The sequence below is a fragment of the Cupressus sempervirens genome, chromosome 10, assembly GCF_028749045.1.
Source record: "Cupressus sempervirens isolate cs-2001-9-10 chromosome 10, ASM2874904v1, whole genome shotgun sequence".
Taxonomy (NCBI): domain Eukaryota; kingdom Viridiplantae; phylum Streptophyta; class Pinopsida; order Cupressales; family Cupressaceae; genus Cupressus; species Cupressus sempervirens.
In genome coordinates this window covers 867,980,275-868,002,054 of record NC_143127.1, presented here as the reverse complement: position 1 = coordinate 868,002,054, position 21,780 = coordinate 867,980,275, and the positions used below count along the sequence as shown (strand labels likewise).

General features: G+C 33.3%; 1 protein-coding gene across 2 annotated transcripts; it reads left to right on the top strand.

Moving 5' to 3' along the window:
• Nucleotides 1–14,515: 14,515 nt before the first annotated feature.
• Nucleotides 14,516–17,197, top strand: LOC149536772 (uncharacterized). Of its 2 annotated transcripts, XM_089803723.1 has the most exons (4): nt 14,516–14,617; nt 14,738–15,353; nt 15,492–15,963; nt 16,442–17,197. In XM_089803723.1, exons 2-4 carry the CDS (start codon nt 14,823–14,825, stop codon nt 16,996–16,998), a joined length of 1,560 nt encoding a protein of 519 aa, XP_089659849.1. In that variant the 5' UTR covers nt 14,516–14,617; nt 14,738–14,822; the 3' UTR covers nt 16,999–17,197. The 2 variants fall into 2 exon arrangements, with proteins under 2 accessions (XP_089659849.1, XP_089659848.1); XM_089803722.1 differs by having other exon boundaries at nt 14,738–15,963.
• The last annotated feature ends 4,583 nt before the right edge of the window (nt 17,198–21,780 follow it).

The window sequence follows — 21,780 nt, the reverse complement described above, 5'->3', positions numbered from 1 at the left end:
GGGTTCTACAGGAGGTTTGTTAGTGGATATTCTAGGCATACAACACCCTTGATGGACTTGATGACAAAGGGGGTTTTTTATGGACTCTTGCGGCATAGGACTATTTTGATAAATTTAAAGAGTTGATGACTTCTTGTCTAGTACTAGCATTACCAAATTTTAGCAAACCTTTTGAGTTGCATTGTGATACATCTGGCGAAGGTGTTGGAGTAGTGCTTATGCAAGACAAGCACCTGATTTCTTATGAAATTAGGAAGCTTAGGGGGCCTAAGAGGAGCTTCAGCATTTATGATAAGGAAATGTTGGCCATAATGCTTGCTTTGGCCAAATTTAGGAAGTATTTAGTGGGTAGAAAATTCAACATAAAAACTTACCACAATAGCCTAAGACATTTCCTAGGGCAACGAGATCTTAATGACAGATAGTAGAAATGGGTAAGTAAATTATAGGCATGTGAATTTGATATTACCTATTTCAAGGGGACACAGAATGTAGTAGCAAATGCCTTGTCACAAAGACCCCACTTGAGCTTGATGACAAATATATCAGAGGATTGGAGACATTTGATCCTTACGGAGTATGTAAAGGATACATGAGAATTGGGATTCATAGATGGATCAATCAAAAATAGTGATTTCACCTTTATGAATGAGATCATCATTTATAAAGGGTGTATTGTTTTGGTGCCAAGGTCAGAGGTGAGGAGGTTGGTGCTAAATTTTTATCATGACTCACCTATTGTAGGACATCTAGGTTTTTATAGAACCTATTGGCAGATTTGTGAGCATTTTTCTTGGAAAGGGCTCAAAGTGGAGGTGTTGTAGTATGTTAGAGAGTGGCCTACTTGCTAGCAGAATAAACAGGAGCATTCTTACCTAGTTGGCTTACTTCGGCCACTTATGATTCTTGATAGAAAGTGGGAGTGTTTATCCATGGACTTCATTACAAGACTATCAAGAGTTCAAGGTAGAAAGTGTACATATGTTGTTGTTGACCAACCTACAAAGTTTTCCCACTTCTTCCTAATCGCTACTATAGACACTATTATGTAGGTGGCAGATTTATTCTTCAAAGAGGTATTCAAGTTGCATGGCTTACCCTGGAGCATTGTCAATAATAGGGACAAAAAACTTATGAGTCAATTCTAGTAGAAGTTATTTAGATTATGTGGAATAGAGCTCACTCTGAGTATAGGCTACCACCCCTAGACAGATGGTCAGATAGAGATTGTGAACAAATGGGTGGAGGGATATCTCACGAGTTACATAGCAAGGTAGCAGAAGGCTTGGGTTAAGTGGATATATCTATGTGAGTATTGTTATAATTCCACTTATCACATGTCTATCCAAATGTCACCATTCATGACATACTATGAATATGAGGCACCCAATTTCATGGATTTTTTGCTATCAGATAGAAGAGTTCCCAGTGTTGGAGACTTGTTTTAGGAGAGTCAGGACATTGTAAAGGCTCTTAAGGAGAATATCACTAAGGCATAGAATCACCAGAAGCAGTATGTTGATCAGAAGAGGACTGAGTGGGCTTTTGAGGTAGGTGATATGCTATATTTGATGTTGCAGCCTTACCGCCAATCCACTCTCAAAAAAAGTGGTGTCGAGAAATTTAGGCCACATTAATATGGGCCTTTTAGGGTGATCAAGAGAGTTGGAGAGCTGGCTTACGAGTTGGATTTACCGATAGAGAGCAAAGTCCATAATATTTTTCATGTGTCACATCTCAAAAAGGCATTGGGACACCATATTATTCCTTCTACAGTGCTTCCACCCTTGGATGATGAGGGAAAATTGGTATTGGTGCAAGAGGCTATCATTGATTTCAAGGAAAGGAAGTTGAGGTAGCATATTATAAGGGAGTATCTAGTGAAATGGAAGGACTTTCCAGTAGAAGATGCGACATGGGAGAATGTGGAGATTTTGCAGCACCTTGAATTGAAGTTGCTTGAGGACAAGCAATTTCAGGGAGAGCGGAGAGTAATGTTTATTTGTTTGTGGTGACTGGTTAGGGAAGTATTATACATACATCATAATTCTTTGGGGTTCTGGATTTTTGGCCCTATTTTATCAAGATTTTGGGGTAACATGTAATAATTAATTATAACCCTAAAGTGGCAAAAATACTTGTATAAAAGAGCTTAGGGATAGGGATTTTCATTATGTGTGATTTGAAAATTTCTTCTTGTGACTGTATTGAGTTGTAAGGGATTACAAATTGTAATCAAGTTATAATCACTAGATCATAATAATATTGGACTTGTTGTTTGGTGGACGTAGCCCAAGGTTTGGGTGAACCATGTTAAATCTTGGTGTCTTGTGTTCTCCTTTGTGCAATTTATTATTTCTTGATATTGTTTATATTTGCATATAATTTTTATTCATGTGTGTGGTTAATCCTAACAAGTGGTATCAAAGCCTAATTATTTTTCAATTATCCTCTGCAGGATAGTCTTACAGTTGAGTGGGAGTCTCACGATTGAGTGGGAGTCTCATGATTGAGTGGGAGCAATGACAGAAGAGGGTAAGATGAAGGTGGAGAAGTTTAATGAGCAGAACTTTTAGTTATGGAAGATGCAAATGGAAGACTATATTTATCAGAAGGATTTATGGAAGTTATTAGACAGAAAATCCAAGAAACAAGAATCTATGATAGATGAGGACTGAGAGATTTTAGATAGAAAGGCACTTGGAAGTATTTGGTTATTCCTAGCACCATCGATGACATTTAACATTACAAAAGCGAAGACAATAGAAGAGTTGATGGAAACTCTAGCAAAATTGTATGAAAATCCCTCCACTTCAAATAAGGTATTTCTCATGAAGTGTCTATTTAATATGAAAATGGAAGAAGGTGGATCTATTGCAAATCATTTAGATGAGTTTAATACTATTACTAGTCAGTTATCTTCTGTGGGTATTAATTTTGATGAAGAAATTAGGGCTCTCTTGATTTTGTGTTCTTTGCCTGAAAGCTGGAATGGCTTGGTAATGGTTGTGAGTGATTTTGTTTCTGGATCTAATACCCTAAAATTCGATGATGTGATTGGTGTTATTTTGAGTGAGGAAACTCATAGGAAAATCTCAGGTGGATCTACATCAAGAAGTGTTTTAAATGCACAAAGCAAAGGCAGAATAACTGAGAGAGGAAACAATTCTAGAAATAACGAGAAATCAAGAGGAAAGTCAAAGGGAAAGAGTGTTAATCTCAGATTGGTTTTGACATATGAATGGCAATATACTTAAGTCATTTACTTAGTTCATGTTGAACAAGTAATACATGTCGAGCATAAGTTTTTAGGTAGTATATGTTGAGCGATAAATATTTAGTATGATCTGAGTAACTAGTAAGTGTTGAGTCACTCAAGTACCGAGTAGATGGTATGTGTTGAGCTATTCAAATGGTGAGTGATGAGTGGATGTTGGGTTATTCAGAGGCCAAGTTACAACATTGAAGTTGCAGTTGATGCTGAGCATCAGGGACTTCAAGTGTTGAGTTACACAATTTTGACATAAATGTTTGTAATGGCACAAACTTGTATGTAAACTATTTTTGGGCCAACTTAAGGATTGTTTTATGATCTTAGATGATAAGGACGAATCTTAATTGTGAATCCCTATTTACATGCATCCAATCAGAAAAAGGGAAGGATTAAGTGGCAATAGGGGTGAATCACAATTGTTGATTCATACCTAACCCTAAGTCACCTAGGTCTTCTTAAGGAGGACAAACCATAAACTTTTTATGAATTCTTAAGGAGAATTGAAGAGAGTTTGCATGTGCAAACAGAGCATTCATGGTGACTAAGGTATTATGATTTGAGTTACATTGCAGAATCAGTTAAAGGAGAGCAGAGGAAAGGAATCAAAAGATAGTAGAGATACATCTAATCTTAAAGGATCAAGTACACATCAAGATAGAGGTGATATGAAATTAAGCAACAAAGTGCTAACCAAACGATCATTGCTAAGACATTCTAACAGGTGAATCAATTAAATCTCTTAACAGAGTAGTCTTGACAGGTTGTTGTAAATCTTGTAATAGGGTGCTTACTTCATTGTAAGTTAAAGTCCTCTTACTACGCACACTTCTAACAAGGTGTTGAAATCCTTTAATAGGGTAATATTTAACAATCTTATAAGCCTTTAACAGGGTAGACCTTTCACAGGGTAGATCATGTTTCATGATCAAACATTATAACCTTCATTGAATACACTTTCTTACTACAGTAGTGAAGATTTGTGTGTGTGATCCCCACCCCAGTTTTACCTTCTCTTTGGAGGGTTTCTGGGTAACCAAATATCTTGTGTCATACATGTGTTGAATGTTTTACGTTCATACAATGGATGTATATGTTTAATTTGGTATCTTAGTTTATATGCATAGATTGTGAGATGGGTGTGTGGTGAATAGTTTTTGAGGTTGAAAGTTTTAAGTGTTGATTACACCACCCCCCCCCCCCCCCCCCCCCCCACTCAGAGTTTACTTCCCTATTGTATTTCCAACAAAGAGGTCTCAATCTAGAGGACCAAGAGATTGTTGGTACTATGGTAAACTAGGGCATAAGAAGAAAGAATGTTGGACTCAAAAGAACAATGAAGGAGATAAACCAAAAGGAAACAAGGAGGAAGATGTGGTATGTAAAATAGTCGAAGAGGATGCTTTGCTTCTTTCTTTAGAAAGTGTTGATGATTCATGGGTTTTAGATTTTGGGGCTTCATTTCATGCTACACCTCATAGAGGTTATTTTATTGATTATGTCCAAAGGGATTTTGGGATTGTTTATTTGGGGGATAATGAACCCTATTAGATTTTTGAAAAGGGAAAAGTTAAGATTAAGTTGCAAAATGGGAATCATTGGCTACTACATGAGGTAAGACATGTTCCAAGGCTGAGTAGGAATTTAATTTCTACAAGGTAACTCAGTGATGAGAGTTGTGTAGTTAGTTTTAATGATAAAAATTGGAAGGTTTCAAAAGGTTCCCTTGTAGTAGAAAAATGTGTGAAAGTAGGCACCTTATATCTTTTTACAGATCATATTGTTCCTTCTACTTTGATTTAAATGAATGTCTAGAAACAACTGTTGTAGTTGAGCAGGGAGAATAAACAATTGTTGCAGATTCTAATACAACACTATGGCACAATAGACTTGGTCACATGAGTGAGAAAGGTATGAAAGTACTTCATTCAAAGCAAGTTTTACCAGGTCTGAAATGTGTTAATATGGTTTTTGTGAAAGTTGTGTGTATGGAAAACAAAAGAGAGGGAGCTTTGTGAAGAGTGGGAAGGAAAAGAAAAGTGAGAAATTAGAGCTTGTGTATACAGATGTATGGGGACCATCTCAAGTATTTTCCCTTGTTGGCTCTCATTATTATGTTGCATTTATTGATGATGCAACTAGAAAAGTGTGGATTTATTTCCTTAGATAGAAATCTGATGTATTTCAAACTTTTAAGAAATGGAAATGATTGGTTGAAAATGAGACTGGTAAGAAATTAAAATATCTCATATCTAACAATGATGGTGAGTATTGCAATCATGAATTTGAATATTATTGCTCCACTAATGGTATTTGTAAACAATCCTATCTTTTAGACTCTTAGTGGAGTTCTTAGCCTTTTTTTCTCCGAAGGTTAAGTGGAGAAATAAGGAGAAATAAATTTGATTCAATTTAATAAATACATAAATAAATCTAAAGGTGACTTCATATTTTATTAATTTAATTTTCTAGAAGCATAACTAACTATTGTATTGGAAAGTGGGAAGCTTCTAGAGAGTGTAATTAAATAATATTTTATTTCCTTCTAGAAGGGTGAAGGAAAACAATAAATAGAGGTGAGAGCTTCATTGTTAGGCGTCCATTATTTTCTTATTTGATTTCTTTGAGCTATAAGCAAGGGTTTCAACATTTTCCACTAGAGAATGAAGTTCTTTTGTGTGCCTCCATTTGAGCTAGTGAAATAGCCATTGAATTTGGTATTGGGAGGACATCATACAGGTGTTCTATTCAAGCATATTGGTGAAAGAACTACTAAAGGGTTGCATCTATTGGAGAAGACAAACCAGTCTTTTCATTATGCCAAATTTGTGGGCTAGGGCTAGATTGTGGAGTACGATTGAAAGAATAAGTTGAATATTGCTACAGTGATTTGTTATAGCATTATCTCTTCTATAGTGACTTGCTACAATAAAATCCAAATTTCTTCAGTGGTTTCTGGGTTCTTGTCCATTTCATTTTGCATTGCATGGAGGATAGATTTGAATATATTAGGGCATGTGTAAGAATTTAGAAATCAATTGTGAGGTATTCTAATCTAATTTATATTAAAGTTTTACATTAGAAATTGTTATAAGGGATTAGAACATCATTGAACATCATAGAAGTTGTTGTCTTAATGTTGTATTGTTGTAAATGCATATTTTCTCATTTGTAACCAGTGTTATATATTTTAGAAAAATACAAAAACATTTGCATCTTCATTGTTAGACATTTTGGAGTCCTTTGCAAGCATATTTATTAAAGTTTGGCATTTTGAAAGAAATCAAAATTTATATATGCAATATATCTTTTGTGTGCAAAGTGTTTGACAAAATTCTTAGATTAAGAAATCAGAATTGCAACGGATATTACACCATGAGTTCATGCTTTCAAGAGTTGACATTTGAGATGGTCTACACTAAATTTTGTTTTCCATAATTTGAAGCCTCCCAATTCTATAAACATCGTCTTTATATTCAGACTTATGTACTTGAGTAATAATCTACAATATACTATGTAACTAAATTATGGCTTGGTAGCATAATTTATATTTACTAATGTTATCATTCCTTAAGAGGTGTGATTGATCAATTACTAATGCTATTTAAAATGAATTAGATCTCTATTTTATATATTTGGGGCAGTATTTGATCATCTCTAAGAGGTGTTATGGGATGGTCCTATGTATTTTGAACCTCTAATATATGGGCAATTGCAAGAAAAATTATTGACCATGATTGCTAGATTAGTGGGATCCTTATGTTCCATACACATTGGGTTTGATCAATATAGTTTTGAATCCACTTTGATTAGTGGTTTGATCTAATCTAACTAGAAGCCTCACCTTGAACACTTCCCATCTTTTATGGTTTAAGTATGGTGTCTCGGGTCATGACGAATTCATTTAAAATGGATGAGGAATTCATTGGATTTGCACCAAGATTAGATCCTTCATGCTTGAGCATCCCACCTATCTTCATGTATTTGACATGACTAGAAACCACACAATAGTGAGTAGCTTTAAAGACAACCAGACATTCCCTTTTCTTCACTCCAATGATACTACTGAGCAACAACACGATTCTCATATCACAGCAATGCAAGACCAAAGTTCCCAACTATGGATTTGAAATTTTGTGTCAAAAAAGTGTTATTGGAATGCAAATCACAGTGAGCTATACCACCAATAAGTCACTCTTGATGCAGATTCTAGCATGTACTAAGCATTCTAGATTTCTGATTTTAACTATATAAGAGAGGAGCCTTTGCTTATTTTCAATACAATATCTAATCAACATCACAACATTTCCATATTAAATGAACCTTTATTATTTAGTTCAACCTATTTGAACTAGTGAACTTGTACTTTGAAACTAAACTCTGAACCTTTGCATTGAACTCGACAAACCTCCAGATCCTACTTGAACTAGTTCAAAGTGGTACAAAGTCTATTCTTGAACTTATTGGTACCCAACATGAGAATCAAAGGTAGATTGCCTAATTTTGAGGTTTTAAAATGAGGGTCTATAAGGGTACTAACATTGGCTCTACAGGGGGACTATTTTTTTTATACAAAAGCATAGAACTCCAGCATCTCTAATTGATTATATGAGTACCTAAATTGAGAAAATTGAGTCAGAGAGAAATGGAATTTAGGGAGTTGTTTGTGAATTAGGTGGAAGGTAGTAGGGCAACTACAAGTCGAAACTAAAAGAGAAGAAAACTAAACCAATAAACCACCAAAACTAGCAATAAGCCAAAGCTTGAGAATTACTCAAACTAACACTACAAAAAAGATACTTACAGTATGTACATAGGTAGGAAAACCCCCTACCAAAAGAACCAAAGATAAAAGTACTTACACAAATTCATTCATTGAATGGGAAAAATAGGAGCCTTTCTAGAGTATTGAACTATGCCTCAATGGAGTAGATTGAAAACAATGCTCTCTGGCAACCTCTTTAATGTTGAATATCAAGCTAATAGCATGCCAAAATTTGACAACCCAGTATTATTTCCTAAACAACCAAATCTTGCCATAGCATTCTTTATTTACCAAAGATTTACCCATAAAATCCCTCAAGTCAAATGTCATCTCTAACTAAAGGAAAAAAAATGGGGAACCTCTCCATGAGTTGTAGAGCAAGCCTCGTGATTGTTGCTGACAAGAGCACTTTTCTTTGCATAATCATTTGCATCATGACTAATTTTAGAGAATAAAAATAATTCATCTAGCATGGGTTCAAATCTCACATTTAAATTTACTTCATCTCTATCAAGAATCAAGTCACTCTCTAACATGCCAAACATTTCATTCTTCTATTTTATCATTATATCATATAACTTTACCTTGCTTTCACAATCTATACCATCAAAATTACGTGTAGAAGAATGAAAAGGGAATTAATCAAAAGCATCTCATTTTCAACTTGATCTAGACTAATATGTGAGCCAATCTGAGAAAAATTTCTTTAGTTGATGAGATGACTGGAATTTGCCCATGATTTCTTCTTCTTCAATGAGTAGGATGTTATTCAGCATTCACACTGAGTTATCTACATGTTTAAAAACATCTTTAGGATTTCTTTCTTCAAGTGGAGTTTTAGCCTGAAAAGAGTTCTTGCCAATGTGTGTCTCTATCTTACAAATTCCCTTTTTAAAGTGACAAGAAACTTCAATGTGTCATCCATAGATTACAAGACATGAATAATTACCTTTAGCCTCTTCATTAAAAGTAAAAGAGTCAAACTCTGGTGGCATGTTGTTCTAAAATCTTTCACAAATAAGGTGTTCCAAAATAAGATTGCTATCATCACTTTTGAATCTGAAACCTTTTAAATCAGGAGAAAGGAAAGATTTGGATGCACCTTTATCATTTTTACTCAAGATCTCTTGAGTGATACCATGACCATAAAAACTTGGATAAATGTAAGAGATGAAGTGAGATGATGTTATTGGAGGTTCTTCATCATCAACTGTGAGTTCTTCTTTCATACTCCTACATATCCTTGAGTTTGTGAAATTGTGTACAAAGGCTTTTGCAAAAGTGGGTGGACACATGATCATCTTCAAAGCTGATGTTCTCTCTAATAGCTCGTGAAATACTTTCTTTGCACCTATCCCAGAAATCTTGCAACACTTTGTCATTTATCTGATGAATTTCTATGGGGTAGGATTAGGCATTTTCTTGGGCACAATCTTTCTCTTTAGCATGATGAACTCATAGATTCGTTAAGCTTGCATATAAAAATATCATATACAAACTAAGGAGATGAGTTAGGTATTGATCTTTGATTTTGTATCCTAAGCTGAGTTGCCAAAATTTTGTTAGTTTACAAATCTGTCTTTTCACAAAACTATCCTTGAAATGACTTTGGAATGCCCAAACAAGAAGACAAAGTTCTATAACTAACAATTGAGACTTTTACAATAATTATGTACAAATGCTCTCTGAATTTTAACAAGAAGCTACAACTCCCTTCCTTTGATTTTCAAAGAATACATAGCTAGTCATGAGTTTAACTAGAAGGAACCTAAGGTGCTAACACTTACTGATCAACATGAGATAAACGTGAAGACTATTAGTTACACAAAGAAAAGAGAATAACACAAACTATTCTCCCATATTTGCAAATAGAAAAACCACAAGAGGAATGATGGCAATTTTGTAAAGAATTAGTAATCTAAATACACAAATTTAGAATATGACCTGTTTGTTCCTTGTAATAGATTTTTATTGATGAGATTATAAGAACATTAATGAATTATAATGAAAGAACATGAATAAATACACAATTTGATGCATGTCTCCCTATTTGTCAAGACAAATCAAATGAATCACAAAGACTCCCTTTCTATATACTATAGAGCATTCTTAAAATTAAGACCATCCCTCTGTTATAATTATTAAAAAATTATCCTCCATCTATAGCACATAGGCCATTGTAAAGAAGAAGAACCCTCTTGCATTACAAATACAAACAAAAACAAAAACCCTCTACTCATAGCACAAATTCTCCCATAGCATGCTAAAATATAGAACCCCTGTCCTCAAAAGTCCCTTGTGTTAAATAGACTTTTTTGAGCTCTCAATTAGTTTCAACAACTGAGTCTCTAAATTATGTCCTCTTTATTTCCTTATATCATTATATTGTTCATAATGTTTACTCAAATTACAAGCATTATTATAGAATGAGATAATGCTATAGTTGAACCTCAAACTCCATAGTCATAGTGTCTCTTATTATTGGGAATTCACACCCAATTTCAGAAAGAACTATAATGTTTTATTGAACATTATAAGAATGCTCCTACTTTTTTATACTTTAGCACCTTCAATTTCTCCCAAAGACACGTGTGATCTAATCATCCTAACAATCTTTGATAGACAACATCTCCCATAGTCCTCATCTCAGTTTGTGCCATGCCAATTTATCCATGTGACGCCCTATGTTTATGGAGACCAAGTAGAAAGGAGAATGGTCTATTCGACACTCAAATAAATCTCTATAGGTATCAAGTCTTTGAACCTTATTGATTTCTAATGGCCACATAGGGGAGTTCACAGTGGTCTTACATCACCAAGGAGACATTTGTTTGAATATGACCATGTTTATATTTTTTTACCAATTTCAAATGATAATATCAAACTAAAAATATATTGATTCAATATTGGTAATGTATGCAAAGTATTAACCATGATCGCTAGATTAGTGGGATCCTTATGTCCCATACACATTGGGTTTGATCAATATATATGTTTGAATCCACTTTGAGTAGTGCTTTGATGTGATGTAACTAGAAGCCTCACCTTGAACATTTCCCATCTTCTATGGTTGAAGTATGGTGTCTCAGGTCATGACCAATGGATTTTAAATGGATGAGGAATTCACTGGGTTTGCACCAAGATTGAGTCCTTCATGCTTGAGCATCCCACCTATTTTCCTATGTTTGACATGACTGATGACCAAAAAATAGTGAGTAGCTTTCAAGACTACCAAACATTCCCTTTTGTTCACTCCAATGATACTAATAAGCAACAACCTTATTCTCATATCATAGCAATGCAAGACCAAAATTCCCAACTATGAATTTGAAATTGTGTCAGAAAAGTGTTACTAGAATGCAAATCACAATGAACTATACCACCAATATGACACTCCTAATGCAAATTCTAGCATGTTATTTTCAATACAATGTCTAATCATCATCACAACATTTCCATATCGAACACAACTCCAAACTTCCACTTCTGAACAAAAATTCCAAATTTCCTTAAGGGCTTGCAATCTTATGTCATTTAATGGTTACAATCTAGCCACCACAATGAACCTGCATATAAATGCCTGAGCTATTTTGAAATGCTTTGAACCACTGTCAAATTATCTAGTGAACCAGATGAACTAATTGAACCTTTTTAAACTGGTTGAACTTGTTTGAACCAATGAATTTGTACTTTGAACCTGAACTCTGAACCTCTGCACTGAATGTGGCCATATTTGAACTCGATGAACCTCTTGAACCTATTTGTACCAATCTAACATGTTTGAACTGGTTCAAAGTGGTACAAAGCCCATTCTTGAACTTACTAGTATTCAACACGTGAGTTAGAGATAAACATGTAAATCAGAAGTAGAATGATTGATTTTAAGATTTTAAAATTTGGGTCTATAAGGGTACTAACACAAACCAAAGGGTCAAGGTTTCTTATTGCCTTAAAAAGAGAAGAGCATACTTCCCTACCAATGGAAAGAACCCCCATTCATGAGCTTTAAATGTGCCTAATGAAATGAAATGAAAGCTAATAACAAACACAATGATGTACTTTGCTTTGCACCTACAAGTTGGTACATGTAATATCAAAATGAAAGCAAAGCAACCTTGCAAAACTACTTATTTGCTATGATAGACTAGAAATTCAAAATGCAAGAGAAATAGAAGCAAACTAAGTTATGAAACTTGGAAAATGCAAGCCAACATATCTTTATGATGAAATAGACTTCACTAGATTATTGTATGATAAAGTTCTGGAAGCCATGCTATAAACCTTGCTGAGGTAACAGAACTCCAAAGCTAAAATGATAAATTGTTAGACTATTTCTCAAGCTCACATGCTCCCTTTAATGGCTAATTCCCCTTATCACCTTCTAATCTCCCTACATTTTCAATATTTGTTGTCTCTTCCTCTCAACCTTCCCACATTTGATTTGCACATTGTCTAAACCATGATTAATTATCTAGCTCTCATGATTCATAATATTTTTTACATAAATGAATTAATTTTTAAATCTTAAAAATAAACGCTTACTTTTAAAAAAAATGATCAACTATTTCATGATTACAATGCTAAGCAAATATTATTTTCAAAAAAATACTAAAAACTAATTAATTCCATTTTATTTTTTGTATTAAGTATAAGGAGATCAAAAAAACATATAATAATTCCGCAAAGTATCAGTTCATTGGAGGACAAGCCTCACACCAATAAAGAGGAATTACATACAACCCGAGAGCTAAAAGAAGGAGAGGAAGCAAAAAGAGCAATTAATGGAGCACATCTTCAAGAGCCTACAACACATCGGTAAATTGTGAACTTCTTCATTAAGGAGGTCTTGGGTTCAAATCTACTCATGATTAACACATAATAATAATTAATTCCATTTGAAAAAATTGTAGATATTTATTTTTAATTTTCTCTAAAGAATGATAAGAATTTTTAAAGGAATAAGTAAAATTATGTAAATAATCAAATTTTAGAAATTAGAATGAAAAAATGAAAAAATGTTATTCAAAAATATCATAATCCAAATTCGTAGTCATGTGACTCATGTTTTTTCTTTTTCATTCTCTATTTATCATATCCCCTCATTAAACTTATTATCTTTATCAAAAAAAGCTAATGCACTTCTTAATTTTATCAATCTAGTCATTCACTTGTTAATCTTATTCATTCTCCATTGGCCTCCTATTTTAACCTCTTAATCCAAACTTGTGAGGCTTCTATAAAATTAGATTTATCCATTCATTTAGCCAAGGACATTGAGTATCTACATGCCTACATGCTTTTATATTGTTATCTTGCTTACATTGCTAATTATCCATGTTTGTCCTCATGTGAAAGTCAATGAGAATTGGAAACGAGGAATCAAGCATAACAATGTGTGAAGGTATATTTTATTACATTACTTAATCTAGAACTTTATTGATGTTGTTGATTTATTTGTAGTGTTAGGCTTGTAGTTGGAGTCAATGGATGTTACAATATGGTTGCAACTTCACATCCACTATTGTAAATAAATGTTTCACATACAAATTTAGAAAGTAGTTAATTGTTCGTATTAAAAAAAAGTTAAAAAGACTACATTCATTAGCTCCCTACATTCATGAGAGTAGTTCATATTAATAGTTCATCCAATCACAAAAATAAAAGATAGAATCTATTGTATATTTTCATGAAAAGTGAAGGACTTAGAGAAGATCTATTTATAATAAATATAGGTTATATTTTATAGTTGTTTGTATTTTTCTATTAATTCAAATTGTGTTGGATATAAAAGTTATATACCAAAGATTTGTGATTACTAGTAGATCTTTAGTTCGTTTAAGTTTCATACAAGTTATATTTTAAATAAAACTAGTATAGATATCTTAGATAAATCTATCTAAAGAAATATCCCTACAAAATAATAATAATTTAATTTACTACATCTAAAATTATTTATATTTCCTTTATCTCTATTTATTTATTTATTTTTTACTAAGTTTTTTATTTTAATTTCTTTTTAAATGAATGATTTGTATCTCCAAATATTATAATTTAAACAAATATTTTATGTGGTATTTATTAAATTATTTTTAAAAGTATGTTCTTTATAATAAAATTTAAACTTTTGACATGTAGATGGTTGTCAAATTTAACTTAAAAGAATAAAAGTTAACATTAACATGCTCCCACTCCACCCATTCTAAGATTTAACTATTGACATAAAATATAGATATTATATTCTCCTATCATAAATATCATTTTTTAAGATACTATTCCCATAGGATTTTGAAGAGTCATGACTCTTCATCCACCCTTAAAAAAATGTTTTTCAAAAAATCCTCTTTATAATTGACTTTACAGATCACCATTACTATAGAACCACCCTCCACCCTCTACCCTATCTTATAATTTGAAGATCACTGCCCTGTCGATATCTCTTCTCTATAGATATATATATAAAATATACGCTTAAATAACCTAACAGGGTTGGGCGCTATGATTCCTCGGAAAGTTCGGTTGTGTTTGTAGGAAGGCTGGGCGCTCGGTCACTCCGATTTGGCAAGTTCGAACCGGTTAAAAACGTCAGTGTTTTTTTTTGGCTGAATCCACTTTTCTTTATTCCTTCCATAAACCGGCTCATACGCTAATTACCATTGTATTTTTCCTTTCATCTTTACAACCACGATCATATTTTATCGCAGGAAAATTCAGATCGCATTGGGTCATTTTTTTTTTTGGCCATTCGCGCCACAAGTCATCACAATCAGACTGGAAAACAATACAGAGATGGGAAGCTTGTCGAAGAAGATAAAAGCAGAAGAGCGAACAGGAGCAGATGATGAAATTGAAAATTTGGATAATGAGGAGTCTGATGGAGGAGAAAAAGATGAGGTTAAAAAGCTGTTAAAACCCTTCAGTGCAGGCCAGGTTTTTGACATTCTCTGCGATGCTGCCATGAAAGACGAAGAACTCCTGGACAACATACGAAAATTGGCTGATAAGAATCTTCCGCACAAGAAAGTTTTCGTCGACGGCCTGCATTCGAGAACCACGGAAGAAACCCTATATTCAATTTTTTCCCAGTACGGCGAACTCGAGGAGTGCACAGTCGTGATGGACGATGAGCTTGAGAGATCTGAAGGCTGTGCGTTTGTCACATACAAGCACTTGGACGGGGCAGAGAAGGCGCTCAAGTACCCTTGCAAGAAAATCGACAGCCGAAGAACGCTTAGCCGTCTGGCCTCTGACGAACAAGAACAAGCACAAGCGGAATCAGTTGACTTGTCACAAAAGAATGTCAGGCGAAGAAAGGTTTTGGTAAGTAATGTCCCTGTCTATATGTCTTGCCTGAAACTTATAAATCATTTTTCCCTATATGGTGAAATAGAAGAAGGGCAGCTAGGGTTTGATAGGAAATCTGGAAAATTGAAAGCCTATGTTGTTTTTACATATAAGAATGTTGAAGGAGCCAAGAAGGCCCTAGAGGAACCTGATAAGAATGTCTGTGGACATTATATGCATTGTACAAGAGTTTCAAAGAAGCACAAGCAAAAAGAAGACGGCCAGAATGTTCCAAGGAACCGTAGTGATCGGGCTTTTACACATGGTAAGGATTCAATTATGGGGCCTGATACATTTGGGGTTCCGCATGCTGATTGGTTCGATGATTCAGAATTGGACATGGGTTTTTCAAATCTAGCTACAGAAGCTTCTAGCTCTCAGCATCATGCAAAAGCTCTGCAATTGTATCCGAGTTTCCCAGAGCTGGCTAAAGGGACCTCTAGTTCTCATCACCATGCAAAACTGGGGCAATGGCAAATGGACCCCCAAATGCAAGCCTTTTTCCTTCAGAAAAGTGCAAAAGCTCTGCAGTTGACAGATCCATTGGTTCCATGGCAAACATTTAAGGAAACAGAGCCCGTTGCAGGTTTGAACTCCTAGTTCTTTATAATAGGACAAGTCTGGTGTGGTGGTTTGGATTGGCAGTTCTGATACAATAGCTTAGGATTGATCGAGACCGTGATTGATAAAATTGCTCTTTCTTTTCAATATTGGATTCTTGTATTGTTTTGTTTTTTAATAGCCAGCTTAGATTAGCTAGTTCTATTTCAGTAAAATGGGTCTAGTTTGTTTTTCCTGTAGACTGTATTTTAATTTTGGATTCATTAAGACTGCAACTAGTAAAATTGTTAATTCTTTTGAACAGTATTAAAAGGGGAAAATACAGGATAAAGAGGTGTAAAAATATGTTGGAGATTTCATGTAAAGATTCTTGGTGTTAGGGCTTTAGCGGGGATTCTTCTTGTTTGTCTATCTATCTAAGATCCTTGCATACTCTCTAAATAAGCATGAAACCACATTGGCTCATTCGACCCTAATTTAGAAACTGTTTATACGTCTTCCAGGACTGAATACCCATAGTTATGTAAAATTTCCGGGCATCAAGCATGATTACAGTTCTCATGCAGCACATCAATGGCATGATTTCTATCAAGATCAGCAACTGACCCAAGCTGCTGCACCATTACTACCTAATCAAAATGCACATGAATACATTTATGATTCTCAAGCAACCAAGGAAGAAAAAAATGGCAGTGAAAACCAGCAATTCAGCCTTTCTACACTGCAAGATCTTCTAGAACCGATTGCCCATGAAATTCATGAAACAGGTCTACATGATATTCATCAAACTCAACACTATCAGCAGGCCGCCTTTCAATTTGAGCAAGCAAGTTTACAGGCCATTCATCAAACTCAGCAGGATCAGCAGCCCCCGTATCCATTTGAGCAACCAAGTTTACATGTTATTCACCAAGCGCAACAGGATCAACAACCTGCCTATCAAATTCAGCTTCCCAACCAACTGATGCCATCTGAGCAAACAGGGCAGCCTCATGCACCAGCCTTGCAAAAAGAGCACAACCAAAGCCAGATCTTATTTCCAAGAAGATCAGAGCAATGAGATGGCTCTAATGGTGTGAATGTGCTGATGCAGCTATATTTTGAAGACATCTGAAAGTTAACATTAAATTATTTTGCCCCCTGTGTTCAATATTGTATTCCATCTAGGGGTTATATTACTTTTTGTATTATATGGGAAGTATATTTGAGATTCAAGCTTTTATAAGGCATGTTAATATAAAACTGATTTCAAAACTGCACCTGAATTTTTTGTTTTGCATCTCTTGTTATCTTTCATCCTGATGAATTTCAGTCATTCAAGGGAATATGTATATGCTTTGTTGTTTCAACATTACAGAACTGCTTCTATGGTTATTGATGAATAGAGGATACATGCAAGGATTATAACGTGGCCTTAAGATTTTAGGCAGTTACATTATTAGCTAGATTTGTATTTTTTCATTGCAGGGAGGCAAATTTTGAATGTGGTCCAGTTGTGGTTCTTCCCAATGTTATTTTGTGTATTTTGTCCCTTTCTCAAGTACTAATTATATAGGTAAATCAAAGCTTGCCCTGTCTTTATGAGTTTGCTTCAACAATCCTTGTTTGTCATATTGTTTATCATCTCTTGCATGTCAAAAAGAAATATTAAATGTATTTTAAAGGTTATTTCTATTGGTGGATTGTGGTTTTTGTTCTTTTATAATGGCTTTTCTTTTTAATCTAAGCCATTTTTTTGTCGATGGCATCTGTTCTCTTTGATCATCTTTACGCCACTGTTTTGTTTATTATCTTATGACAAAATATAATAATAAATCCAAGGGATTTAACTTAATTGTTTGAAGCAATGAGTTCCTCGTTGTAGAGACCTTGGTCCAAATCCCAAGGATATATTATTGCTTGTAAGGAGCGCAGAATTTGTAAATGATCTTCAATATTAAAAATTTATATAAATATATAATAATGTTGCATGTGTTACATTTTAATACCAGTGAGACAAAAAAATATAATGATATTGCTTACGGGTTACATTTTAATACCAGTGAGAAGAGTCAATGTTGTATGCCATTGTTGCCCTGCACTTTTTTTTCATGATTTACAAAGGCTTATAATTAATTTTCTTGTATTTAATTTTGTTACATAGTTTCTCATTATTTTGCAGCAATGTGCTGCTGGCCCCCAACGCAATGCTGAACATGTATTGTGTTTTTGGCTGCTTCCTGCACTACATGATACATGGATGATGGGAAGATTTACTGATGTGATTACTCGTTGTTGCATAGTTTCTCATTATTTTGCAGCAATGTGCTGCTGGCCCCCAACGCAATGCTGAACATGTATTGTGTTTTTGGCTGCTTCCTGCACTACATGATACATGGATGATGGGAAGATTTACTGATGTGATTACTCGTTGTTGCATAGTTTCTCATTATTTTGCAGCAATGTGCTGCTGGCCCCCAACGCAATGCTGAACATGTATTGTGTTTTTGGCTGCTTCCTGCACTACATGATACATGGATGATGGGAAGATTTACTGATGTGATTACTCGTTGTTGCATAGTTTCTCATTATTTTGCAGCAATGTGCTGCTCGCAATGCTGAACATGTATTGTGTTTTTGGCTGCTTCCTGCACTACATGATACATGGATGATGGGAAGATTTACTGATGTGATTACTCGTTGTTGCATAGTTTCTCATTATTTTGCAGCAATGTGCTGCTGGCCCCCAACGCAATGCTGAACATGTATTGTGTTTTTGGCTGCTTCCTGCACTACATGATACATGGATGATGGGAAGATTTACTGATGCGATTACTCGTTATTCATAAGTTATTGGCATTTTCGAAATAGTAGTAGGAACTGCAATAGAGTTTTAAGACTAAATATATGTTTCTTTTTTCTTTAAGTAGATGGTGAGGAAGAACAAATGATATTGAAGGGTCTTCTTTCTTAAGATCTCTGAATTCTGAACTGAATATATGTTTCCGTTTTTTTCAAGAGGATGATGAGAATGCACAAATGATATGGGTCTTCTTTTTAAAGTTCTCTGAATTGTTAAGTTTCGAACTTGAATAATCTACCAATACATTGTCTTCAGAGTTAACAATATTTGCGGTAGAAGACTTTTTCAATATGCTTTCTTGATAGAGCGGGACGAAGTTTAGGGCAAAGAAAGTCTTGTATTTTTGCACACTCCAGTTAAATATAAGTCAATACAGGGTAAATAGAAGTCAACATACACATCAGATACAGAGACAGTAGTATTCGGTAATTTGGAGCCTTTATATATGCAACCATTCGTTATCATTTTGGAAAAAGCTCAAATTTGTATCTTTCGACATGCAATATCCCTAATTGAAAGCAACAGGATGTTAAGTACGCAATTCTGTATTTTTACTATTTTTGAGCACAACCAAGTGATGATCTTGGCTCAAGTGAATGAAACAATTCTAAATTCTTTGCTACTCCCAATTGAGTACAACGAAGTTGAAATCAAGGCCACTACGTAATTTCGAACTTCATATTTCAATCTCCAATTGTGCACAGCGAATTTTCTTGTTAGCAAGATATCGAAATGAAGGGAAGAAATAAATGGGAGGCTACTTCACAAATAATGTAATTCAGTACTACCTTCCCAAAAAGGTTGAAAGCTAGTTTTCTTCCATTTAGTTGATGGAATAGGAATAGAAAATTTGGAATATGTTCTCTATTTTTCATTTGGTTCATCAATTGGAATAGGGAATAGGGAATAGGAATAGATATTCTCATTTTACTTCTAAACTCTAAACTGAGATTATACCCATTCAAAAAATAACTGTTATTAGAATAGTCATTCTTATTCCCAATATTACATTCCTATTCTCAATTCCTATGTTGACAAGAAAAGAAAATGATTGATTATTCAATTCTTGTTTCACAAGAAAAACAAATGACGTACTCTCTATTGAAAGCTTCTCATTTTGCCAATCCACTCCAACTAAAAAACATCTACTACCAAAGATATTAAAGTCATTAAACACTTGTCATTGTAATGCTCATTAACTGACTGGGAATGTACCACCAATCTAAAGCATTTGCACAGTCCAAAACCTTTTATTCAAACCTAGAGCCTACTAATTTTTAGTACCAATACTTCGTTCAATATATTTGATTGGGATGAATTTTGTAACAAACATTTTAATTTCACTTTTCTACCAAGAAGAAAAAAGAGCCCTGAATAGAATTATCCTTAGATTGAGTTAATCTTGCTGGGAATAAAATTATTTTTGCACTTAGTTTATTTTGTACAGAGAACAAATCTTAACAAGAGACGCAATGCATCACAATTCCTGCCTAACGCATAATGGTTGTAGAGGTGTAGATGAGTGAGAATCTAAATTAACATTGTGAATGCATTAATTTTTGCCTAGAAATGCACTTGTGATCTTATAGGATTGCTCATATTTTGTTCTTAAATTCTCATCCTAGAAATGTGCTTGTGATTTGATAGGATGGCTCATCTTTTGTTGTTAAGTTCTCGTGCTATATTATTATATCTTTGGGCATTTAAGCCCAAGAATAAGAGGCCAAAGTCCCCAATTTAGCATTAAGTACTTAATATCATACTACGATCAATACATATGCTTTAGACAAATTTGCACCTTCTACATTGACAATTTAAATTATGTGCAATGAGAAAAGATATCCATACCAATATTTGAATTATAGAACTTAAAGAAGTGATGAAGCATTTGGACTATCACATTATATGTTTAAGCATACCATGCACGCTACTAGAGAACCATAAGTAGTTGGTATAACTCCCCCAAGTATGTATTATTCTCATCTTGATTATCAAATGGAACTCACACTATTTTTAATCATTAACACTGGACAAAAACTAGGATAGAGATAGATAGAGATAAATAGTAGTATACAACAATAACAACATAAACATATATGCAGAAAAAAAAAAAAAGATAGATAATATAGAGGAGGAAGAGGAAGAGAGATAAAATAGTAAGATAGAGTGATACCAACATAGGTTGTGTGTTTGTGCGCGTGTGTGTGTGAGAAAGAGAGAGAGAATTAAATATAATTATTTTTCTTAATAAAACAAATAGTCAAAATTCATGGTTATAATATATATATATATATATATATATATATATATATATATATTTTTTTTTTTTTTTTTTTTTTTTTTTTTTAAATTTAATGGAAGTAAGAATTTTATTTTTATATTAAAACTCACATTTCTATAAGAAAAAATGAAATGTATTGAAATATAAAAATATTTTATAAATAAAACTAATTGTTTAATTTTATACAATTAGAGAAAGTTTACTATATAATGTTTTGTATTTCCAAAATTTTCATAAAATTAAGTAATTTTAAATTATGAAATAATATCTATATAATTTAATATTTACATTTGTAATTAATAAATAGATGTAATACATATAAATTTGATGTTGATGAATAAATATATGTAATAAATCAAAAATAAAATATAACTATTTAATTTTAATATAAAATATAATTATTAATTTAATATTAAAATATATATTTAAGTTTTAAATGTATTTAAACTAAATGATAAATTGTTTAAATAAAAAATATTAATAATAATAAATGATATAATTTATAAATTGTAACACTTATCAATTATACATATTACAAACACTATTATAAAATATAATTTAAAAATATTGTTGTTTAATTTATTTTTATAAAAGTAAAATAATAGTAATAATTTAACTACTTTTATTTTATTTTTTTAAATAAAAAAATAAGAAATTCAAATACAAAGATATAACATATTGAAATTATATTAAAAATATAATTTATTAATTATATATAT

Bases quoted from the DNA above. Each gene is read 5' to 3' on its own strand.
- LOC149536772 (XM_089803722.1), top strand. From the start codon at position 14,823: ATGGGAAGCTTGTCGAAGAAGATAAAAGCAGAAGAGCGAACAGGAGCA. The intron at 15,964-16,441 runs GTTTGAACTCCT...TACGTCTTCCAG, and splicing joins GGAAACAGAGCCCGTTGCAG to GACTGAATACCCATAGTTAT.